General features: G+C 56.9%; 3 protein-coding genes across 6 annotated transcripts; 1 reads left to right on the top strand and 2 right to left on the bottom strand.

Annotated features, from left to right (window-relative positions):
• Window positions 1-210: 210 nt before the first annotated feature.
• Window positions 211-6,816, top strand: LOC311199019 (multidrug and toxin extrusion protein 1-like; the record flags this gene model as incomplete). The annotated part of the gene is made up of 18 exons (XM_084273064.1): window positions 211-291; window positions 617-790; window positions 873-974; window positions 1,169-1,237; window positions 1,521-1,669; window positions 1,788-1,830; window positions 1,938-1,982; window positions 2,304-2,401; window positions 2,598-2,695; window positions 3,245-3,358; window positions 3,496-3,563; window positions 3,827-3,935; window positions 4,111-4,186; window positions 4,259-4,328; window positions 4,712-4,844; window positions 5,185-5,279; window positions 5,730-5,877; window positions 6,282-6,816. 18 exons carry the CDS (start codon window positions 211-213, stop codon window positions 6,500-6,502), a joined length of 1,893 nt encoding a protein of 630 aa, XP_084129190.1. The 3' UTR covers window positions 6,503-6,816.
• A 115-nt stretch (window positions 6,817-6,931) lies between these two features.
• On the bottom strand, window positions 6,932-11,488 carry LOC311199193 (aldehyde dehydrogenase family 3 member A2-like; the record flags this gene model as incomplete). Of its 2 annotated transcripts, XM_084273259.1 has the most annotated exons (10): window positions 6,932-7,646; window positions 7,877-8,112; window positions 8,850-8,949; window positions 9,578-9,744; window positions 9,911-10,052; window positions 10,165-10,282; window positions 10,422-10,630; window positions 10,718-10,803; window positions 10,895-11,126; window positions 11,321-11,482. In XM_084273259.1, 10 exons carry the CDS (start codon window positions 11,480-11,482, stop codon window positions 7,623-7,625), a joined length of 1,476 nt encoding a protein of 491 aa, XP_084129385.1. In that variant the 3' UTR covers window positions 6,932-7,622. The 2 variants fall into 2 exon arrangements, with proteins under 2 accessions (XP_084129385.1, XP_084129386.1); XM_084273260.1 differs by having other exon boundaries at window positions 6,932-8,112; window positions 11,321-11,488.
• A 1,625-nt stretch (window positions 11,489-13,113) lies between these two features.
• Window positions 13,114-20,471, bottom strand: LOC311198864 (aldehyde dehydrogenase family 3 member A2-like). 3 transcript variants are annotated; one of them, XM_084272884.1, is made up of 12 exons: window positions 20,468-20,471; window positions 19,550-19,713; window positions 18,950-19,181; window positions 18,773-18,858; window positions 18,477-18,685; window positions 18,220-18,337; window positions 17,966-18,107; window positions 17,625-17,791; window positions 17,017-17,116; window positions 16,328-16,563; window positions 15,197-15,320; window positions 13,114-14,876 (listed from the first exon to the last, which is right to left on the bottom strand). In XM_084272884.1, the coding sequence occupies exons 2-11, from the start codon at window positions 19,709-19,711 to the stop codon at window positions 15,240-15,242; spliced, it is 1,533 nt and encodes a 510-aa protein (XP_084129010.1). In that variant the 5' UTR covers window positions 19,712-19,713; window positions 20,468-20,471; the 3' UTR covers window positions 13,114-14,876; window positions 15,197-15,239. The 3 variants fall into 3 exon arrangements, with proteins under 3 accessions (XP_084129010.1, XP_084129009.1, XP_084129011.1); XM_084272883.1 differs by having other exon boundaries at window positions 15,244-15,320; XM_084272885.1 differs by lacking the exon at window positions 15,197-15,320.
• Window positions 20,472-24,085: the final 3,614 nt, after the last annotated feature.

Here is a 24,085-nt window from a genome sequence, read left to right as displayed (position 1 = left end):
CTCTGCTGTGCCGGGCCAAGGCAGGATGCTATATTTGGCCTGGTGGAGAGGTGTCAGTGAAACCCAATGCGGCCACGCTGTGCGAGGCTGACAGCTGGAGCCAATGGGGCCAGCTTGTCTTGGCCACCACCACGCTGCGATGAGAGGGGCTGAGACAGCAGCAGTCCCTCCACTGCCAGCAGTAGCTCGCAGGAGGTTGCACACAGAGCCATGAACCCTCCACCGCCGCTGGAAGAGGAGGACAACCCTCCAGCCCACCGGCTGGCCGAGCCGCAGCGAAGCAGGAGAGAGGTACGAAGGCGCGTGGGAGTGATTTGGGAAGGCTCAGCCCCTATGCTAGCTCAGGGCAGGCAGCAAACACCCTTTACAGCATGTCTGGGCTCCTCTGAGCTGCCCGCTGTGGTGCACAGCACCCTCACTGGGCTCCCCAGCACCCTCACCGGGCTCCCCAGCACCTCTGCTTCCCATCACCATCCCAACTGCTGGCAGAGGGAGCGCGCAGTCGGCTCGCCTGGCCCCGGCTGAAGTTCACCCCACCGTGGTTACACATTGCTCACCCCAGCAGCGTGGTTTAAACAGAGCGCGGAGGAAGCGGGTTGTTTCACTCCCCTGGCAGAGCATGAAGCAGGCGAACCTCCCCGAGGAGAACGGCCTCAGCGAGGCGATGGCCGCTGGCCAGCGCGCTCTGACTCCAGGCAGCGGCGAGAAGAAACGCTGCTGGTTTCGGCACCTGGTCCCGGACAACTTCTGGGAGGACGCAAAGGAGCTGCTGGTGCTGGCGGGGCCGCTGGTAAGGACACAGAGTGGGGAGAGGGCTCCCGCCCGCATGGCCACCCCTGCTCACCTCCATCTCTCCTCTTCCCGGTGTTTAGATCCTGATCCAGCTGCTGATCTTCCTGATACACCTTGTCAGCTCCATATTCTGCGGCCACCTGGGCAAGGTGGAGCTGGCCTCTGTCACGCTGGCCATTGCTGTAAGCATTCCCAGGGGCTGCCGCGGCACCGGGAACCAGCTCCCACCTGCTGATGCTGGGCTGGGATACAGGAATGGAGGCAGACATGGACAGAGGAGATTCCAGACTCTTGCTTTTCCTTTTAGCCCCTCTCCCTACCTAAAAGTCTTAAATGCTCCTATTCACTCTTTGGGTTTTTTTACTCCTGTTTCCAGGTTATAAATGTTACTGCCATCTCTGTAGGTTATGGGTTGTCTTCAGCATGTGACACCTTGATATCACAGGTGGGTAAGAGATGCTGGCACTTGTCCTGGAGGCACGGGGGGTTCCAGCATCGGTGCTGCGCAGGCACTGCACGGAGCCTCCGCTGCACATGGAGCTGGGGAAGCTCATCCCCGGGCAGCAATCCCATAGCAGGGAGCTCTGTGCTCCCTCTGAAATACTGAGTCCTTCCTGGGGGGGTCTGCAGGGTGGTTGGGGCTGCTCCATGCTCCATGGGATCCCTGTTCCCCCAGCACTGGTGTGCTGCCAGCACCACAAGCTCACTGCCGGCCTCTCGCCTTGCAGACCTACGGCAGCAAGAACCTGCTGCGTGTGGGGGTGATCCTGCAGCGTGCCATCCTCATCCTCCTGCTCTGCTGCTTCCCCTGCTGCGCCATCCTCATCAACATCGAGCAGTTCCTGCTCCTCATCCACCAGGACCCTGATGTCTCCAGGTGGGGTGGTCCCATGGCCCGGACAAGGCTGCCTCATCCTTCCACGGCACGGTGGGGCTGCGAAGGGGGGTGGCGATGGCCATGAACCCTTGCTAACTGTGCCTCTGCTGCCCCCCAGGTTAACCCAGCGCTACGTGATGGCATTTGTCCCTGCACTGCCGGTGGGTCTGTGGGCACCCTGGATGCTGGCCACGTACAGGGCCCAACCATCCTCCTGCTGTTTCCCACACGGCGCTGGCCTCCTCTCACCCTCCGATTTCCTTTTCAGGCGGTTTTTCTGTATAACCTAGAGATGAGATACCTGCAGAACCAGGTAGGTTCCCCCCAGTGCAGGGTCTTCCTTGACAAACATGCTTTGTGGGGGGTTATCATTGCTGTTCCACCACTGCTCACATGCCCTGGAGCTGGCCAGACCCTAGAGATCATCCCATCCCACAGCTAGGTGTATCCACCTGCCTGATGGACCTCCCTCCACACTTCCCCAAGTCAGGGCTTTACCTCCACTGCACTCACTTCCCAAGCAGGCAACATCATCATACGTTTGGTTTTCGGCTGGGAAAGCTGCTGAGCGTGGGGCTGGCAGGTCCTTTGCACCTTCCTGCTGAAGCCTACCCCCATCTCCTCCTCTTTGCAGATGATCATGTGGCCCCTGGTGCTGAGCGGGATCGTTGGCAACGTCGTCAACGTGATTGCAAACTGCATCTTCCTCTACGTGCTGCACATGGGCATTGCGTAAGCGGCACCTGCCTCCCACGGAGGGGAAACCCAACCCCTGGCAATGGAACGGGACTTCTCAGGGACATTGGCACCACCAGGCGTGGCCGAGCATCCGGTGCTCACGGGGACACGGCAGGACGTTCCGCTCAGGCACCCTGAGACCAGGCAGCCATGACCAGGATGCCAATGACCTTTCTCATCTCCTTTGCAGGGGCTCTGCCTGGGCCAACACCGTCGCTCAGTATTCACAAACCATCTTCCTGTTCCTGTATATTATAGGCAAGAAGCTCCACGTGAAGACCTGGGCAGGTAAGGGCATCTCCTCAGCTTCCTTTGGGTCTTGCTTTACACAAGAATTCATGAATTTTCCACCTCTTCTACCAAATGAATCCTGTTAAGCCCTGACAGTGAAATATTAACCTCAGCCCAGTACACCCCAGTAAGGTGGTGCTGCTTCGGTGGCAGCACGTCACGCGGGAGCGTTGGCAGAGCCCCGTGCTGGGCAGTAAACATTAATTCTGGAGAAATGAAACTTTCTGCTGAGGCTTCGTAGGGTTCAGACCCAAAGCTGGATGAGCACAGACGTAAGCACAAGGTTGTCCTTAGATGCTCTGCTCTAGGAGGCGGGGGGGGAAGGGTGTGAGCTGAGGGTTGCGTGGCTCTGTGGCCCACAGGATGGTGGCAGCAAAGCTCAGATGTACGCACTCTGCTGAGGGATGTCCTGTGGTGCTGAGCATCATCATCCCGGTGGTGGCCCTGCAAACCAGACTAACACCTCCAGCTGCCTCCGGTGCTCTTGAGGGTGTAAGATGTGGACAGTTTGGTCAGCCATCAGGTGACATTTTTTCCTCTCTGCAGGCTGGTCCAGCGAGTGCCTGCTGGAGTGGGACAGCTTCACCTCCCTGGCTATCCCCAGCATGCTGATGATGTGCATCGAGTGGTGGACCTATGAAATTGGGAGCTTCTTGATAGGTCAGCAGAGAGGGGGGGAGCTGGAATGAGGTGGGCAGGATGTGTGACCCAGAGTGATGTCTGCAGCCATCACAGGGGCCAGAGAGTGGCTCTCTGCTGGGCACCTGCCCCCAGCGCTGACCCTTTCTCTCCCCCAGGCCTGCTGAGTGTCATAGAGCTCTCTGCCCAGTCCATCATCTACGAGGTGTCCGTTGTTGCTTACATGGTAAGGGCTGAGGTTATGGTTCTGGACCAGGGCTCCTTAGGGACAGTCCCAGGATGGACACCCAGCTAAAATCAGCTCCAGCAAATTTCAGTCTTTCCCCCCCATGCTTACACCTCTCCTCCCTCTTACCTATCCCTCCCATGGAGATGCTTTAAGTTAAATCCTGAGCCCGGTCCCCCCTCTCTGCTGGGTGGCTGTTCCCCTATCACCGTGATGGGCCCCTTACCTGGTTGCACACGTGAGCCTCATCCCTGTGGTTACAGATCCCCCTGGGGCTTGGTACTGCCGCCAGCGTGCAGGTGGGGAACGCGCTGGGCGCTGGCAACGTCGAGATGGCCAAGAGATCCTCCTCCACCAGCCTGCTCTGCACAGGTCAGGCCGCCCGCGCCCGGGGAGCCTTCACCAGGGCTGCTCCAGGCACAGCAGGAGCAGGGAGCGTTTGCAGTCCCGTGGCACACATCTGTGTCCTCCCTTCTATCCCAGCAATCTCCCTCCTGAGCTCCCTGGCACGGCTGTGCCAAGCTCAGTGCTTTGCTCTGTTTTTCAGGGGGGTTTTGTATAGCTGTGGGGGCTGTTTTAGCTGCCACAAAGGACTTGCTGGGATACATCTTCACCCGTGACAAGTGAGTGTCCCCTGGCCCCGCTGCACAGAGGTCAGTTCCCGAAAGCGATCCTTGGCTCTTCTCTGTCCCCAGGGAGATCGTTGACTTGGTGGCCTGGGCCATGCCTGTCTACGTTGTCTTCCACTTGTTTGAAGCCATGTGTGTAAGTCCTTGGGGGTGCTCCTGTGCTTTCAGTAAGGGACCGTGGTGCTGAGTTGGCAGCATCATGAGGCAGTCGGTTGAGGGACCCTCAGGCTGTAGGTGGGCATCAGCACACACACTGGGGATCTGCAGAGCTCCTGTGGTCACCCCTGTGAAAACAGAGTGCATGAAGAGATGCTGACCCGCAGGGCCACTCAGGGATGCCAAAGGAACCATGTGGAAGTGGGGAGCCAGCCCATCACCAGGCTGGCTCACCAGCCTCCGGGCACAGGCAGAGCCCCTGGGGCAGCCAACGCAGCGCCCCTGGTCCTGCTCCTGGTCCCAGTCTGGCCCCGCTCCTGGTCCCAGTCTGGCCCCAGCCCCTTTACCCTCTCTCCCTGGCAGGGTGCCTGTGGTGGGGTGCTCAGAGGCATAGGCAAGCAGAAATTCGGTGCCATCCTCAACGCTGTGTGCTACTATGGAGTGGGCCTGCCCCTGGGAGCCGTGCTGCTCTTCGTGGCCAGGATCGGCGTCATAGGTACCGACCCCAGGCGTGCACAGCCCCCCCCCCCCCAAGGGTGGAAGTGGCTCCCTCACCCCACTGATGGCTTTGCCATGACCCTCCCGCCTGGCTCCACAGGGCTGCTGGGGACTGGGCACTGGGGGGGAGCTGGGATGGCCCCTGCAACTGCTGCGAGCCCTTAATGGTACTGGGAAAAGCAACCACTGCTGGGCAGCTCTGCAGCAGGTGCCCACAGCCACCCCGTCCCCATGTCCCCATGTGACACCCCCTCTCGTCACTCACTGTCCAAAGCTGCCATCGCGGTTGGGTTTGCACTGGCCACAGCCCCTGGCTGACACTGCCACGTCCTCGGCAGGGCTGTGGCTCAGCATGCTGGTCTGTGTCGCCATCCTCTGCACCTGCTTCATCGCCTTCATCTTCCGCCTGGACTGGAGGAAGGCAGCTGAGGAGGTAACCCCCGACCTGTGGCATCGCGCCCTGCCAGCGGGATGAGACAGCATCAAGGGCTCAATCCCATGGGCCAGCGCTGCCCAGGGCTGTCCCCCAGTGCCCCCAGCAAAACCCAGCGCTCCCATGAGCACGGCCACATCCCTCTGTTCAGCTCCCTCCCATAACAGCCTCAAGCCTTCCCTCTGCGCCTCGTGCCACCCTCGGCTGGGGACATGAAGCACAAAGCAGACAGGGTGACCAAGGCACCTCAACCCCACAGTCCTGAGCATCACCCTGTGCTCCTGCAGCTCCAGGACTGCCCCCAGCCAGCATTCCCTGGGCATTTCGGGGATCTTTCAGCTGTGATCCCATTTCCATCCTGATGAACCCCACAAGAGGGGACACATTTGCTTGATGGGGATTTCCAGCACCACAAGCTGCCAGCTAAACCTGCTGTATTCCCCCTCCCAGGCTCAGCACCGCGCAGGAGTGACCCAGCCACTGCCAGAGGAGCCAAACCCAGGCCCTGAACCCTCCTGCAAGGTGCTTCCCTCTGGTGTGGGGCCGGCCCCACCACCCCACGCATACCCCCCTGCCACAGCAGTGCGGGGATGTGTAGGTACGACCAGGAGCTGGGCACTGTGTGTAGTGGTGGGTTTGGGTCCAAGAATTAATCCTCAGGAATTAATCCTTGGGGTCCCCAAGGATTAACACGAGGCAGGAACAGGCCGAGGCAATGGGGGTGCAGCGTAGTGCTGGCAATATTGTTTTCCCAGTTACTAGGAAAACAGTTACAAGGGTGGGCTCAGGAGGGTGATGGAGGGACAACCAGGAGGGATGGGGCACCCCGGGCAGCTCTCACCTTGCAGACACCATGTCCCATCAGAGCTCCACCGAGGGCTGGAGTCCTCCACACTCTGGGCTGCTTGTAATGTGCTTTCAGACCTCGAACAAACCTCTCCCAATAAGAGCTTCAACCCACCCCAAAAAGCCCTCAGTGACACTGCACTGTTCTCCTTGCAGCGGGAGTGGACGTGCAGAAGGGCGTCGTGCTCACGGCCATCACCAGGCTGGAGGACCCAACACACCAGCTGGAGCCCCAGGAAGCCAGACCTGCCACGTCCCCTCCAGCCACCACTGTGGCCACCAAGGAACTGATCATCCGGCGCGGGCTGGCGGCAGCCGCAGCCGTCGCGGTACTCGGACTGGGTGTTGTTGTAAAGCTGATAACCAGCAAACACTGACTCCCACCAGGGACTGTGGGGACGCTGATTTGGGGGCAAAGCCCCCCCCCAGGATGGATGGACATACAAAGCACAGAGCCCAGCACACGCCTGTCCCGTCAGAGCCAAAGGGCCCCATCAGCATCTGCTCAGCCATGGCTCAGAATTGGGTCCTGTGTCCTCTCCAACACCCAAAACGCTGCTCTGGGCTGCCTGACGCATGCCAAGGGTACAGGTACCCCTGTCCAGCCCACGCTGCTGGCTGTCGCCTGCCAACCGGAGCCGAGCACAGCCTGGCTCCCACTGCTGCTGTGACAAACCCCAAATAAAGAATAACCCACACTGGGCTCAGGCTGGCTCCTTTGGGTGCAGGCTGAGGGCAGGGCTTGGGCTGGAGCAGGGGAACATCCGACGCTGGGGGCTGCAGCAAGCACGGGGGGCTCATCCTGCTCCAGGTGGCCTCTGCAGTTGAACAAAGGATTTATTCAGCAAGGCGCAAGGTCAGCTTCCAGTTACAAGCTTGGAGATAGAAGACTCCCAGTAAATCAATAAAAAAAGGGAAATTCAGTTATGGATGAGCTGGCTGGCTGCTCTCACTAAGTGCAGTTGCAGCACTGCCCTGTCCACATAAGACTCCAAATGCTGGGCACCAGCAGTGTGATGGTCCCTAGTGCTCCCTGAGTCCCTGGGGTAGAGCAGCTACAGCTCAAAACCCCTTTGCTGGCACCTCAGGCAGCCTTTACACTCACTGATTGGCTAAAAGTGCTTTTCCTTGCAAGAAGATCTCATCCATTGAGGCCTTTCAAGGATGTTCTTTCCCTCTGTTCTGGGCAGGCTGCTGGGGACAACCAGCCTGGACTGGCTCCACCAGTAATTTCTACACTATTTTAGTCTTACTGCTGGTGTGAAACAGCTTTCTATGGGGATCACCCACGGTGGTACGTGGATAACGGGCTCAGTAACTATTGGCTTTGTTTTGCTACCCTGTGGCAAACGATTCCTCCACTCCCAAGAGCCTTTAGCTGGGCTCCTGTCTGCGTCCTTCCATCCAATGCTGCTCATTGCTGGTGTAGGTCTGGATTCCCATGTTTCAGCAGGAGCTGGAGCCTTCACCCTGGGGCTCCCATCCATTAGGTATTTCTCATTTGCTTCTCCAGTGCACTGGCTGCCTTGGAAGAGATGAAATTGCAGAAGAAAAGAAGAAAGCTCAGCACTGACTGCGGGGACGGAGTGGTGGGGTCCAGGCCTGGTGCACTGCCAGCTGCCCATCACCTCCCTCTGGTCTGGGGGGCACCATCCGGAGAGGCACAGAAACAAGGGAGCACAGTGGTGATGGAGGCTGAGGCCGGGCAGGGCTGACACCGCTCACGCCGACAGCAGAGACCCAACGCTCACCTTCATCACCACCGCTGCCACCACCCCCAGCAGGGCCAAGACCACCAGTCCAATCCGGCTCTTGTTAAACAGCTTCAGGAGGAAGAACTTGGCCCAATCCACCTTCTTCTGGCTGGCAGGTGGGTACCGGAGGTTGTGCACAACCTCCAGCTTCAGGTCCTTGATCAAGCAGGCGCGGCGGTGGGAGAAGGTCTCGAAGCTGTGCTTGCCATGGTAGGCGCCCATCCCGCTGTTACCTGAGGGACACGACCCAGGCAGGTCACACCATGGACACACGGTGACAACAGCACTTCTTAGATTCCTGCTTGGCAGCAGCCAGGACACAGGAAAGATTGGCTGTGGTGCTTCTCACACTGGGAGCAGCTGCTCTGTCCCCAAGGGCAGAGAAGCAAAGGGCAGCTGGAATCACCACCCAGAAATAAGTGAGGACTTGCTCACTGCCTTGAACTGGTGTTCAAGCTGGTTGTGTGCACCCACCCTTGAAATGTCAATGGCACCAGCCCTCTCCTTCCCAGGGCAGATCCTGCTTCTCCCACATTTACACTGGGGTGAGGGACAGGAGGAACAGCCTCTATTTTGTCAAGCAGAGGGACATAAGGAGGGTGTTCAGCAACCTGCCATCAGAAGCACCCAAGACCTCAGTGCTCTACCCACTGCCAGGTTATCCCTGCCACAACACCACGAGCCTGTCAATGGCCATGGAATCTCAACCACCCCCTTGGCCATGGGCAACTTCAGCCCATTCCCCACACAGCAGAACCAGAGCTGTGGACAGACGTGCCTGAAGGTTTTACTCTCCCACTGGCACCAACACCACTCCAACCTCCTTATTGAGGAGCCCACTGGTGAAACAACACTAATGGGAACATGCACCTGAGAGGTTTTCAATTACCATGCAGGTAAGACAGGACCCAGGTTGGAAACTGCTGCTGGGAGATGGAAACTGGGCATACAGGATGGAGCAGGGACTTACCCACGCCGCCGAAGGGCAGATCAGGAATCACAGAGTGCATCAAGACGTCGTTGGCTGTCATGCCACCACTGGAGGTCTCTGATATCACATGTTTGATCAGCTACCCAAAGAGATGGCACAGATTAGGGGAAATCAAGACTGGCCACCAACACCACGGCATTTATCAGAGCAAGTGGGTAGCAAGGTGATGCTTCCATTCTCTTTTGGAGCTGGGGGTGGAACAGGCTGAGCCTTGTTCCCTGAGAGGCAGAGTTCACAGTAATGAAGCACAAGACCCGCCCAGCAGGAAGAGCCCCAGAATGAAAAGGCTCAGTCCCAGCAGGACAACTTGGAGGTGGCAGTGCATCAGCTGGAGCCTGGGGTGTTCCTCAGCACTCCCACTCGAAACACCCAGGGCTGTTGTGTCAGAGAAGCCCTGACCTAAATTCCTGAGCTGACGTTACAGACTCAGGATTGAGGGCAGGAAACCTGCAAGGAACCAGCACCCATGAGCGTGGGCTGGCCAGCCAAGGTGCACAGGGACCTGGGGAAAGCCAGAGTCCTTCAGCAGGAGCCTGGGAGCCTCCAACAGCTCTAAAGATACTTGTGGCCCCCATGAGCCAAATGCTGATATTCTCATGCAAGGAGAAAATGACACAGACCCTGTGTGGAGCTGTGACTGGGACCAGCCACGTGCAGGGTTGAACTGCACAGAGATGTCCCCATGGGACAGCACAGCCCAGACCCACCTTCTTGTTGTTGGAGAAGACGTACAGGGCGAGGGGCTTCTCCCGGCGGTTGATGAACTCAATGGCTTCATCCACGCTCTTCACGGTCACAATGGGAAGCACCGGTCCAAAGATTTCCTCCTCCATCACCTTTGACTCTGGAGAGACGTCGGTGAGGATAGTGGGTGCTGAGCAAAAAGGAGAGCAGGAAACGGTGTGAGTGGGACAGAAGACGTGGTCCTTTGCAGCACCTCATCCCAGGCACTGCCTGTGCTCAACACGCACCGAGCGAGCCACAGGGCCCCCAAAAGGCACCCACAACCACCTCCCCTCCACAACAGCTGCCACCAGCACCTATGAAGCAGGAGGCCTCATCCGTCTCTCCCCCGTGAGCAATCTTCTGCCCTTCCAGCAGGCCCAGGATCCTCTTGAAGTGACGCTTGTTGACGATCCTTTCGTAATCTGGAGACGCCTTCACATCTGCCCCATAGAATTCCTGCCAAAGGGCACAGCACAACCAGTGCTCAGCAGACCATCGCTACAGCCAGAGCACGGAGGCCTCGGCTGTAACGGGACCAGCTGCCTGGCATGGGGAATTCCGTGCTCACCTGCAGCGTTGCCTTGATATATTCCACCACCATGTCCTGGATGGACGGGTCGCAGAGGATGTAGTCCGGGGCGATGCAGGTTTGCCCACAGTTCATGTACTTCCCCCACGTGATCCGCCTGCGGGGGAAAGGGAGATGGGTCAATCCCTTCCAGGGCTCACGGCCCGGCTGATCGTCCCTGAGCGACACCCACAAACGGCCCAGAGATGTCCACCTGCCCCAAGGATGAGCCCTGCCAAGGCCTTCCGCAGCCTGACCTGCAGGCGACGGCCAGGTCACAGTCCTTGTCGATGTAGCACGGGCTCTTCCCGCCCAGCTCCAGGGTGACGGGCGTCAGGTGCTTGGCCGCCGCCGCCATCACGATTTTGCCCACCGTGGAGTTGCCCGTGTACAGGATGTGATCGAATCTCTGGGTCAGCAGCTCTGTTGTCTCGGGAACTCCTCCAGTGACCACCGGGTACAGCTCCTGTGGGGACAGCGTGTCACGTCACCCCCACCCAGCACATCCCTGAGGCACACAGAAACCCAGGGAGGGACACAGGGCTGCACTCACCCGGTCCAGGTACTGGGGCAGGAGATCAGCCACCAGCTGAGCCGTATTCGCGCTGATCTCCGATGGCTTCACCACCACGGCGTTGCCTACAATACAGACGCAGCATGGCCAGTCAGCCCTCGTGCTCCTCTCCCTCCCACAGCCCCACCGAGGACAGGGGCTGTGGCGGGTCCCCACCTGCTGCGATGGCCCCGATCAGAGGCTGCATGACCAGCACGAAGGGGTAGTTCCAGGCCCCGATGATCAGCACCACTCCCAGCGGCTCGGGGCAGATGTAGGCCTCATCCCGCATCGTCAGCAGGTTCTTCTTCACGGGCCGAGGTGCTGCCCAGGACGGCAGCTTCTCTATGGCCAGTGCCACCTCCCCCAGCACACCCAGGATCTCATGTCCGTATGCATTAGGGCCACTCTGTAATGACAAGGAGCTTGGTGAGGGGATGGCGCAGGCCCCCACCTCCCATACCAACTGCGGCAGGCCAAGGAGGCAGAGCCAGACCATTCGAGTCTATGGCAGACATCATCTGGCCCAGCAAACAGGCCCTTGAGGTTGCTGCTTTCCCCAGGGCTGACCATTATCCACGCACAGACTTTGCCAGCCCAGACCTTGTGCAGATCCGCCTTGATGGCTGCCAGGATCTCCTTCTCCTTCTCCAGCACCATGCGCTCCAGGGCCTTCAGCTGCTGCATCCGGAACTCCAGCGAGCGGCACCGGCCCGAGTTGAAGGCGGCTCTCGCCCGCTCCACAACCTGCCGCATCCTCTCCATGGCCGCTGTGGGCAGAGGGCAGCAAAACCCAGGTCACTGCACTGTGGGGCCACCAAGGGCTTCTCAGGCCTGGGAACACTATACGTGGGGCAAGCACCCCGGGATGTCCCACCCAAAACAAGGCTGGGAGATGTTCTACACGGATGGCCTCCTGCTCTCAAGGCTCAGGACTCCAGCCCTCCTGTGCCCCATCCTACCTGCATAGCGCCCGCCAACACCACCTCTCATGGCAATCCAGATCCTGTTCTGTGGGTTCTTTCTCCTAGCTCAGGGGTACCCTTAACCCCACCAGCCACACCACCCTCTACCCACAAGGATGTTCCCCAGGATTCAAAACACAGAGATGACCATGGCCTGGTGGGTAGCCAGCTAGACCCAGCCTGTGTCCATCTTCCCCATAACCAAGAGGGCATCCCAGGAACATGACAAAACATTGCAGGGGTTTCATCCTCATTCCTAGGAGCAGCATTTCCCTTTGTAGTCAAGGACAAGGTCTGCCTGCAGCCCGTTTAACCAAAGGAGATGCCGGGGTTCCCCTGTGATTGTTAAATTCTGCCCTTCCCTGCCTGCTGTCGCCACAGCCATGTGACACAGCCCCAATCCTGACCAAGGAAGGAGATGACTCATTAAAAAAGGAAGGAAAAATGAAAGTTACCTTCAGAGCAGCTTCTGTCCTTACCAGCCTGACGCAGCGAGTGCAAGCAGCGCAAGCCCTTCCCCTGACACAGCTCGGAGCAATTTCTCCTCCCACAAGAGGACAGCTGGCCTGGACCCAGGGCTCTTGCTTTTGGGAATCAACAGTATTGATATTAAAAGTATTACCTGGAGGGAAAAAACTGGCTGGAGTTATTCTCAGGGGAAAGAAGTAACAACTTCTTCAAGGATGCTGATGCTGAGAGAAATTCCAGGACGCTGATGCTGGGAGAGTTGATCTTCAGAGAGGCACATGAACTGAAGAAAGAACTTCTCAGCTTAAAGTTTAAGGCAGCCACCTACCAGTGAGCTCCCGATAGCGCGTGAACACTGTGCAGAAGGATAAGGCTCACATATGTATTGATAAAGGGCTCCGATCTGCACCCCGCCAGAGTCCGAGCAATTGATCTCCAGGCTCCCCAGATACGAGGTGCCCTTTGCTCAGCTATATCCTCACACAGTGAGTACACAAGCTCTGGGTGGTGGTGTTTGGCCAGGGCAGTGACTCAGCCGCCTGCGTGGGGCTGTGAGGCCACGTGGCTGTGGGGCTGCTGGGCGCACGAGGCCGGGGGAGCGCGGTCACATGCTGCCGCAGCTGTGAGAGCCACCGAGCGCAGCCCGTGTCATCGTCCGGATCTGAACAGAGCCCAGGCTGGCAGCGGCTGCAGGTGGGAGGCAGTCAGGGGATGGATTTCCATGGGACAGGGGAACAAACAGTCCGGCTCCTCCGCAGCTCCCAGCACCACTTCACCCCACACCCCACTCCCCAGTCGGAGCTCTGGGGATCCTTCCCCATGAGCTGGGAGGTCTCCGTGCTGGGAACCTGCACTCCTGTGCCGGGGCAGAGGAGCCTCATGACACATGTGTGATGCTTGGAAAAGCCCTGGCCAGAGCCAGGAGCAGCAGAGGAGGGACAGGATTCCACAGGAGGCTGCAGGGACTTACCAGGCTCAGTTTATTATTTAAATTATCAGTGCTTATTTAGTGCTTGCAAAATGTATCATTAAAAAGGCTTAGTATTAGTACATGGATTCTCACCAGACATGAAGAAATCCCACTTATTGCACACACAGTGAATAGAATTTTCTACCCTAGATTAATTGCATTTAATAATAATTTTTATTTTTTCCTTAAACATAATTAAACATTAATCTTTCTAAGGTCCTTTCACCTTAAATTTCTCCAGCATCCTCTCCCCAAGCTAGAACAAGACCCCTATTATCTCCCAGTGCAAGATTATAGCAGACCCAGAAGCTCAAACACAAAGGAGTACTCACTCTCTCAGCAATTGTTTTCCCTTGGAGGATTCTGACCAGAAACTGGTTTGTACTGGTTTTGGCTGGGATGGAGTTTATTTTCAGAGTTGCTACATTTCTTCATAGTAGGATGGTGCTGTGGGTTTGAATTTGTGACCAGAACGGTGCTGGTAAGGCAGCCGTGGTTCAGGTGATGCCAAACAGCCTTTGCACAGCATCAGGGTCTCCCTGGTTCTCACCCAGCCCCACCAGCACCTCTGCTGGGGTCAGAGAGAAGCAGGGAAGGGACCTGGCTGGCAGAGCTGACCCCAGCAGACCAAAGGGATGCTCCAGAGCAGATAACATCATGCTCAGCTATAAAAGCAAGAAGTGGGGAGGAAGAGGAAGGGAGGGAGGAAAGAGGAAGGCGGGGGGACACTGGGAGTTGTGGCATCTCATCTTCCCACGTCACCACTCCGAGTGACAGAGCCCTGCTTTCCTGGGGGTGGCTGACTGGCTGCCTGCCGAGGGGAAGTAATGAATGGATTCCTGAATTTGCCTCCCTGCGTGCCTGGCTTCACTTTCCCTGTTACCTTTACCTCATCATACACATCTTCTCACTTTTCTTCTTCCCCTTCTCCACCCTGGGGGAGTGAGCAGCTGCATGGGGCTCAGATGCCCACCTGGGCTAACCCACAACACAGCACTTTGGGATTGCAGCTTCTCTAAACAGGCCTGGAAGGTCTTTTAGGTGAGCACAAGATGCTCTCATCAGCAAACACAGGCAGCACGGGTATCAGCTTTGTCAGTTTTAACTGCTAAATAATTGTTATGGGTACACAATAAAACCCAGAGCCCCAAGGATGTCAGCCTGCATCCCCTGGCCAGTTGCAGATGATTCTAGTTCACAGAGATCCATGAATATTTCACTTCAATTAAACAGCACAGGAAACCTCGTTAGGTTTACTCAGAACCATCACTACTGGTAAAACACATCAGCCAGCACAGCCTGTCCCAGGCTCATCACCAAAAGAGTGGCTGTCTGGAGTACAACAGAAGACAGACCATCCCAAAAACCTCAGGGAAAACATTGTCAACCCAATGACAGCTGAAATTTAAGCTCCTGTTTGTCACCGGAGAAAGGCAAGAGGTTTGGTGCTGGACACAGTGTGCACGTCCCTGGAAGCAGCACTCTGTATGGTGTGGGGTGGGGGTAGGGACTAGTGTTTCTTGCTCTGCAGTCCTCCTTTTGGGAGCTGGTCCCTCTGTGTCAGCAGGGCTTTTTAGTGGGTCCAAACCTTCTCTTGGTTAGTGCCTCCCTAAGGCTACTCTGTGTGCTCGACAGCTCATGGAAATAACCCAGTTTAAAAGGAAAAATGACTTCTCAGCTTGTGGAAACAGACACAGGGAGCACTCAGAGCAGGGCTGGCACGAAGCGCCTTCTCCTCTCTTCAGAACCAAAGCACCTGTGAAAACAAAGCACAACACCAACATCCTGTGAAGGATCTGCTCAAGCAAACCCACCTCCCTTTCCAGAACAGCCTGAAGGAAAAGCCCCTTTCCTCAGGGTGTGTTCCCCAGGGCTGCAGCTCGCCTGCTCCTACCCCCTCAGCATGCAGGCACTGGGGATCTCACATGCTGCCCGAGCTCCGAGCGCTGCCAGGGAAAGCATCCCGCTCTGGGGAAGGTGGGGGACATTCCATGATCCCCACATTCACTACTCTGACGTGATTTTACCCAATCTCAAACCAGGTCTACACACACAGGAGAAGAAAAAGGCTCCTACCTCACCGTGACAGCCACGGCAGCGCTCTGAAACCTGCTGCTCCTTACCACACACTGAGCCAGCCCAGCCGCTCAACAGCCAGCACAATCAAGAGGGCTTTTCTCTTCAGCACAGACTGGTGATTCTGAGAAAACCCAAATGATTTCAAGACGCCGTGAGTTTCCCCCCGTTGCTGAGAAGGCATTCACCTAGACAGGGGCTGCCTCCCTGGCTGGTGCTTCCAGGCCTGAGCCAGTTCTCCGCTCTTACATCTCCTCCCAGACTCACACACACAGGCAGGTTATTTCCTGCTGCTTGTTGGGCTCCCTGCATGTCTCCTCACACCTGGAATGCCACAGAATGGGCTGAAGGGCAGAGCCTGATCCACCCCACCACCTCTTGTCCCTCAGTGGCTGCTCCCTTGAGCTTACTAAACACCCAAGATGCAGCTGAGCCTGGTGAGGAGCAGCCAGCACAGGCACACACAGCACCTGGCCCGCCAGCCGCAGCGAACCAACGGCGATCGCACTTGGAATTTTACACCTTACCCCTCCTCCTCAGGAGGCATCTCCAGTCCTTCAGCCAGCACCAGCAGGCTTCTGCCTCCCACAGAGACGAGAGGACATCCCACCCTTCTGCACTACCCGGTAGGAAACGGGAGGAAATGGAAGTAACTGAGCTAAAGTCAGATGGGAGCTGCAGCTAGGTGAGGAAGAGGAGCTCGTTGTAGACTTTGGGACACAACCACCCTTGCCCAGGGCGCCATGGCACAAAGCCACAGCCAGCTGGACTAGCCTGCAGAGCAGCTCCCAATGCTGCTGAAGAAAGCCCTGATACTGAAACCACTCCTAACCTGCCCAAACGTGCCAAACTCTACCTCTGGAGGGAAGTTCTCATGGGTGTCACCTACCAAGGCAGAGCAGCACATAGTACAGCAGCCTAGGAGATTTCTGAGGGCATTTCTGGTCTAGCTACCACTTGCAGGAGTGAGAAACAGATCTTGGGAACTCCAGGTGGGCCAGATTTTGCAAGTGCCAGGACAGAAAACCCAGGCCAGGCTCTAAGAAAGGACTGCAAGTGCAGAGTGAGCTCACAGAAGATCAGATGAATTGAACATGCGCTTCCGTAGACAGCAGAGACCCCAACACTCACCTTCATCATCACCGCTGCCACAACCCCCAGCAGGGCCAAGACCACCAGTCCAATCCAGCCCTTGTTAAACTTCTTCAGGAGGAAGAACTTGGCCCAATCCACCTTCTTCTGGCTGGCAGGTGGGTACCGGAGCCGGTTCGTACCCTCCATCTTCAGGTCCTTGATCAAGCAGGCGCGGCGGTGGGAGAAGGTCTCGAAGCTGTGCTTGCCGTGGTAGGCGCCCATCCCGCTGTTACCTGAGGGACAAAACCCAGGCAGGTCACACCCTGGGCGCAGCCTGCCAAACCTTTGGCCACCTGAGGCCACCAGCAGCACAGGGACATTTCTTGCCAGCTGCACTGCACAGTTCATAAGCACAACTGCTCCTCTGTGGGAGCACAGAGAGGACAATAGATCCTTCCCCTGTGTTGCCTTCTCAGCCTCCAAGATGTCTATCCACACTCCATGTGCCTTCTTCCCCACCTGGTTTTCACTACACACTCCCCAGTACTCCGCTGTGTCCCTGTGCTGTTCCCTATGCCCTGGAGCTGTCTCCAGCTCTTCCCTGGATTTAGCTTCCTCTCAAAGAGCCATACAAGGCTCTGAGATCTGAGCACTGCTGTGGGAGACAGGCTTCCTATGGGCTACACCTCCATTTTTCACTTCCAGGCCAGTGAGTACACAATGATTAAGGAGCTCCAGTAACTTACCGACACCACCGAAGGGTAAGGTTGAGAGGAAGAAATGCATGATGACATCGTTTCCAGTCACACCCCCACTGGAGGTTTCTGAGATGACTCTTTTGATTAACTGACAAAAGAAAAACAAGCAACAAAACATGACAAAGGCTGAAAAGAGACCAGACTGTGTAACTGAGCAGGACAGGGAGGGAAATGAAGGGCCATCGTGTTTGCTTTCTCTGGCTGAGGACTCAAATGAGCCCCTTCCACAAAGTGTGGACACAAGGAAAGTGGGAGAGTTCAAAGGAAGGATGGCAAGGATGGAAACCTGGAAGCCCACCTCCCTAACAATTAATATAAAGTAATGAAACGAATCATGAAAACTACCTGGCATCAAAGAGGAAATTCAGCTTCTTATGTTTCTCCTTCATAAAAGCATGAAAAACTAAAGTATTTGAGAAGGAGACTGGGGCCTCCAGCAGCTCTAAAGACACTTGTGGCCCCCATGAGCCAAACGCTGATATTCTCATGCAAGGAGAAAATGACACAGGCCCTGTGTGGAGCTGTGACTGGGACCAGCCACGTGCAGGATCGAACTGCACAGCAATGCCCTGCAGGAGAGCACAGCCCAGACCCACCTTCTTGTTGTTGGAGAAGACGTACAGGGCGAGGGGCTTCTCCCGGCGGTTGATGAACTCAATGGCTTCATCCACGCTCCTCACGGTCACAATGGGAAGCACCGGTCCAAAGATTTCCTCCTCCATCACCTTTGACTCTGGAGAGACGTCGGTGAGGATAGTGGGTGCTGAGCAAACAGGAGAGCAGGAAATGGTATGAGTGGGACAGAAGACATGGTCCTTTGCAGCACCTCATCCCAGGCACTGCCTGTGCTCAACACGCACCGAGCAGGCCACAGAGGCACAGGACCCCCAAAAGGCACCCACAACCACCTCCCCTCCACAACAGCTGCCACCAGCACCTATGAAGCAGGAGGCCTCATCCGTCTCTCCCCCGTGAGCAATCTTCTGCCCTTCCAGCAGGCCCAGGATCCTCTTGAAGTGACGCTTGTTGATGATCCTTTCATAATCCGGAGACGCCTTCACATCTGCCCCATAGAATTCCTGCCAAAGGGCACAGCACAACCAGTGCTCAGCAGACCATCGCTACAGCCAGAGCATGGAGGCCTCGGCTGTAATGGGGCCAACTCCCTGGCATGGGGAATTCCGTGCTCACCTGCAGCGTTGCCTTAATATTCTCCACCACCTTGTCCTGGATGGACGGGTCGCAGAGGATGTAGTCCGGGGCGATGCAGGTTTGCCCACAGTTCATGTACTTCCCCCACGTGATCCGCCTGCGGGGGAAAGGGAGATGGGTCAATCCCTTCCAGGGCTCACGGCCCGGCTGATCGTCCCTGAGCGACACCCACAAACGGCCCAGAGATGTCCACCTGCCCCAAGGATGAGCCCTGCCAAGGCCTTCCGCAGCCTGACCTGCAGGCGACGGCCAGGTCACAGTCCTTGTCGATGTAGCACGGGCTCTTCCCGCCCAGCTCCAGGGTGACGGGCGTCAGGTGCTTGGCCGCCGCCGCCATCACGATTTTGCCCACCGTGGAGTTGCCCGTGTACAGGATGTGATCGAATCTCTGGGTCAGCAGCTCTGTTGTCTCGGGAACTCCTCCAGTGACCACCGGGTACAGCTCCTGTGGGGACAGCGTGTCACGTCACCCCCACCCAGCACATCCCTGAGGCACACAGAAACCCAGGGAGGGACACAGGGCTGCACTCACCCGGTCCAGGTACTGGGGCAGGAGATCAGCCACCAGCTGAGCCGTATTCGCGCTGATCTCCGATGGCTTCACCACCACGGCGTTGCCTACAATACAGACGCAGCATGGCCAGTCAGCCCTCGTGCTCCTCTCCCTCCCACAGCCCCACCGAGGACAGGGGCTGTGGCGGGTCCCCACCTGCTGCGATGGCCCCGATCAGAGGCTGCATGACCAGCACGAAGGGGTAGTTCCAGGCCCCGATGATCAGCACCACTCCCAGCGGCTCGGGGCAGATGTAGGCCTCATCCCGCATCGTCAGCAGGTTCTTCTTCACGGGTTGGTGGGCTGCCCAGGACGGCAGCTTCTCTATGGCCAGGGCCACCTCCCCCAGCACACCCAGGATCTCGTGGCTATATGCATTGTGTCCACACTGCAAGGAGAAGGAGCTTGGTGAGGGGATGGCACAGGCACCCACATTCCACACCCACTGTGCCTGCTTGGTGTCTACTTGGGGCTGTTACTGGTAATGGTGACAGAGCACTGGCAGGGCCCTGACAGAAGACAGACAGCCTGGCATGTGGGGTTCCGTGTGTGGCTGAAGCCAAAACCAGACAGCCAGGGCCTTCCAGTCCTGCCCCAGACTAGTTCCTCCTCAGCAATAGTGGGTACAGAGCTGGGCAGGCCATTGCAACAGCCAGGACTGCAGGGGACATGGGCAAAAAACACCAAGGACAATAAGGGCAACAAGGGCAACCACTGCCCTTCCAGGCTGACCCCCCCTCCCTCACCGGCCCAGACCTTGTGCAGATCCGCCTTGATGGCTGCCAGGATCTCCTTCTCCTTCTCCTGCACCATCCGCTCCAGGGCTTTCAGCTGCTGCATCCGGAACTCCAGCGAGCGGCACCGGCCCGAGTTGAAGGCGGCTCTCGCCCGCTCCACAACCTGCCGCATCCTCTCCATGGCTGCAGCGGGCAGAGAACAGCAAAGCCCAGCTCACCCCAGGGCCTCCCTCCGCCGACGGAAACCGAGCCCTCCCGCAAGCACCGGGCTCCCGCAGTGGCTCCCCGTCCTGCCGCGGCTTTCCGAGCTCCTCACCGATGCTCCGCGGCACAGAGCGCGGGGAGCGGGGGGAGCGCAGGTCCCCGCAATAGCGCGCTGTCACGCAGGGCCCCCGGGCAGCGCCCTGCCCCTCAGCCCGGCCCCGAGCACTGCCCGGGCGGCGCCGCCGAGCCCCGCGGGCCGCGCCCCGCTGAGCGGGCCGAGGCGACGCCTCCCCGCCCGCCCACCGCGCCCCCGGCGTCCCAACTCGCCTCAGCCGCTTCCGTTTTCCGTTCATGTGAGGCCGGCGGCCCCGGGGCGGGGCCCGGCGCGTAGCCCAGGCTGGTATAGCCCCCTCCCCCCGAGCCCCTACGGTACCGGCCCCCGGAGGTTAACGGGCGGCCCCGGAGGGGCAGAGCGCGGTGGGAAAGCCCAGCGGCGGCGATCGGAAGGGGCTTTGCCGGGCGGCTGGACCGCGTAGAGCGGCGGCCGGAGCCAGGGCAGCACCCTTCAGCTGCGGGCGCCAGCTTGGAGCGGGCAAGGGAGCAGAGGGCTTGGCAGGAGCGTGAGGGAGGAGAGAGCGAGGGGCCCGAGCGGGGCGAGGAACGCGAACCGGCAGCCCCGGCCGCGGGAGCGGGGCAGGGTCCCGGGAACAAGCAGCGTCCGCACCGCCCGTACCTCGATTCGCACCGTCAGGGACGCTCCTTCCCTCCTCCGCTTCAGCGGGCTGCGTTGCAGGAGCGCCGGCTGCTCGCAAAGGCCCGGTGACCTCCCCAGGGAGCTCCGGCCGGCTGGGGGTGGGACCGGCTCTGGCACTGGCTGGGCCAAGGCGGGTTGTGAAACGCTGGCAGACTGTGGGGCAGAGAAACGTACTGCGTGAGAATGAGGGGGGCAAAGTCCCCCATCGGGGTTCCTTATCTAAGGGGGATAAATGCCATCGGGCAGCTTTACCCCTCGGTTTTTTTCCCCTGTGCCCCATCTGTGGGCAGCACTGCAGAGCCCAAGGGAGGGCATCCTGCTGCCCCTTCCAGCAACCTCCTGCTCAGGTGGGAGTGAGAGACAAGGGGGACAAGGAGAACCGGCCAGCAAGCGCTGAAAACACAGGCAGGGGGGTTATAGCAGGGTAAAGAAGTCAACAGGAATAGCCTGGCTGGGATAGCCCAGTTAGCCTTGGTACAGCATTCCTGTGGGAAACAAGCCAAAAAGAAAACAAAACAAAAGGCAGGGAAAGGAGCTGAGACAAAGCCCAGCTTGTTCCAGTTAAAAAGAGTTCTGCCCCAACTTGTTCTAAGTCCTACGAGGGGATTATTTGGAAATTACACCCAGACACGCTGCTGCTTCTGACACACTCACAGAGGCCACACGTGTGTTACTAATGCTCCTCAGCCAGCAGAATCCCAGCCCACCACCCACCTCTCTGTCTCGCAGGGCTGGCAGCCAGGAGAAGGGACTAGCATGGGGCACACATTCCCCCCCCCCCCCCCCCAAAAGCTTCATGACATTTTCCAGCTCAGCATAGCTGTCCCAGGCTGGGGGGTGGGCCCTAGCTTGGCAGTCTGTCTGAGCCACCACCCCCAAACCCCTGAAACACAGCCTGGCTTCCATGAAATCAAGTCAGCTTTGCTCACAGGCTGCAGCTCTGCCAGCACGTGAATGTTTCACAAGCTATTGCACAAATCTCAGCTGTAAACAGTCTGCCTTGGAAAAGAATGACAAGGACAACTGCCAATACTTCCATGCAGGAAGCATCACGTGGAATTAAAACAGGCTGGGCTCAACAGAGCCCTTGCACTGAGATACATGAGAAGCAGCTGGGTTTGCATTCAAGATAATATAGGTAGGAGAGGTAGAAACATTCCTCACAGAAACATTACCTGACGCAAACACACTGTCCTTGATCCTGTTAGCATCCTTGCAGGCATGGCCCGTTGGAGCTCTGTCCAGGCACCACGCTGTCTGGAGGTCCAAGGAAAATGAGATAAGGAATTAATGCTATGGCAATCAAGTAAAAGTCTTTGAGCTCTCAGCTTGGGGAAGCTGCTGCAATGCATCCTCTGCAGGCAGCGTGCCCACCAAGGGATGCCTGCAAGAGCAGAGATGGTTATTTACCTGTTTTCCAGAGCAGCCCTTCTCCTGAGCCTGTAAAATTCTCGCCCTTCAGCCACAGCAGTGCTTCTTGTGCTTGGGTGTCACGCTCAAGAGGCAAACATCCCAGCTCCCAGTTCATCCCAGTTGCCAGCAGGCTGGCACTGTGGCACGCTTTCGCAGAAACCTGGTCTCAGGGCCCCTTGGTATTCACAGAAATGAGAGAGCAGCAGTGTACTGCTCTTGGATGACTGTCCCTTTTGGTCCTTGTCAGGGACATCTTTTAGCCAGTTATGGCCAGGAAACAAGGCTGAGGGTGTTTTAAGCATTGCAAAATACCAGTTGTGTTTCCCCGGAGCGGCGGGCGAGACACGTGGATTTCAGGGAAGTGTGGGATTCTCCAGTGAGATGGAAGAATACCCCAGCCAGCACCCAGTGAGACACATGGTCTGCAGCATGCTCCCCACGCCTGGGAGCTGACTGGAGCTTCTATTTTTATTCAGTCACTAAGAAACAATAAAAGGAGGGAACTATTTATGGGAAAGTAACTGAACTCCAGAGGAATTAGGAGGTAAGCAGTGCTAGAGGTGCTCTAATCCGCTGGGCTATACTTCCAGCAGCAGGAGATGTTTTATTGAGCAGGCTCCCTCTCCCCATCCCTCACAGCTCCTTGCTCTCATTCCCTCTTGGAATCAGTTCTAGCAAAATGCTGTGCTGAGCCAGGCTCCTGCCCTGCCCCGTGGAGCATGCCATGGTGGTGCTCCTTGCCCTGCTCCCAAAAGCATCCAACAGAGCCTAGGTAAGGAGGACTTTGGTTTAGAAGATAAGCTGTGCAGTATTTGGTTTCAAGAGTCCACCAAATAACACAGCTAATCAATAAATATCTCTGTAGCTCACACACCACACTCACAGAGCTCCAGGTTTTCAGCCAGGCTGAGGATCCTCAATGTCTGGTCAAACACCTAGAGCTCCACACATCTTTTAAAAGTCACACAATCAGCCAGAGGCACAGGAAGATGGGCAGATAGGGAAGCCCAAACAGCACTCAATCATAAAAGCGGGTACAGAAGATTAACAACAGGGAGAGGTTTTTAAAGAACCTACAGGAACAAACGCAGCTCAGTTCATTTATGGCATCACTTGTTTTGAAAGCTGTGGCTGATCTCACATTTGCAAGAACAAGATACTGTGTAGTACAGAGCCGTGGTCTGTGGGCTGCATTGTAGACATAGCTGGGGCCATGGAAAATTTGAAAGCCACACAAAGAAACAATGAAAATGATTGGCACAAAGACTGCAACAAGACTCAACAGCACCGCTGGCATTTCGGGTGCTTTCAGCCAAAGAGGAGGGGGAGCCTGCCACACACAAAAGCCTATTGAAAAGGTGTTTGTCCGAAGAAGCAGTGCCAAGACTTAGTTAGACTGGGCTCCAGCTGACTTAAAGACCTCCAGAGAGGGGTTACTGAGCCATGCTTCACAGATCTACAGAGAGAAGGAGCTTTGTGGGCATTTGCTAAAAAGCCACAGTCAGGGCTATGGCTCAGGTTGGACCAGGAAGTTCAGGATAACAGGAGATTTATTTAAAGACTCATAAGGAATCCTGGAGAGTCAAAAAATAGTGACAAGCAGAGATGAGAACAGACAAAAAAGTCAAAGGATCCAAATTTAAAAAAAAAAAAACAAAACCCAAACAAACAAACCACAAACAAATAAAATGCCACAAGGGAAAAAATAAAAGAGAGGAAGCAGGTCATGAGTCAGGTCACAAGCCAAGCTGTCTGAATTTCAAAGCCTCAGCAAGGTTTGAGAGCAGCAGTATTCTGCTTTACTTGCTCTAGATGACAAAGCAAGGTTCCCCTTTCAGTGCAGGCAGGCCATGCACTGCGCAGTGGTGTGACACCAGTGGATCACAACCACCACTACTGCCTCTGAACCCAGGTGTGAGGATGGCAGAACCTTGGCACTGTCCTACAGGAAAGTAGCAAGAACTATGAGTAACATAAGCCCCAGAACAACTTGCACCTCTCAACTCAAAAAATGCCTCAGAATCATTTGCAGTATATCTTAGTTGCCAGTTAAATTAGCTAAATTTCATCTGCATTGGGGGAAGGGTCAAGAGTTCAACTTCTGGCTTATAAAAAGCAACAAATGTTGGAGTCCAAGAATGTTTTGAATTCCTCAGTCAACATTATACACTATGGAGAGAGCAG

Source organism: Gallinula chloropus (assembly GCF_964237585.1).
Source record: "Gallinula chloropus genome assembly, chromosome: 19".
In the NCBI taxonomy this organism is placed as follows: domain Eukaryota; kingdom Metazoa; phylum Chordata; class Aves; order Gruiformes; family Rallidae; genus Gallinula; species Gallinula chloropus.
This window is presented reverse-complemented; position numbering and strand designations above follow the sequence as displayed.

Bases quoted from the DNA above. Each gene is read 5' to 3' on its own strand.
- LOC311198864 (XM_084272883.1), bottom strand. From the start codon at position 19,711: ATGGAGAGGATGCGGCAGGTTGTGGAGCGGGCGAGAGCCGCCTTCAAC. The intron at 18,859-18,949 runs GTGGGGACCCGC...TCTGTATTGTAG, and splicing joins GATCGGGGCCATCGCAGCAG to GCAACGCCGTGGTGGTGAAG. The intron at 15,321-16,327 runs GTGAGTGTTGGG...GGGTTTTCTCAG, and splicing joins TGGCAGCGGTGATGATGAAG to AATCACCAGTCTGTGCTGAA.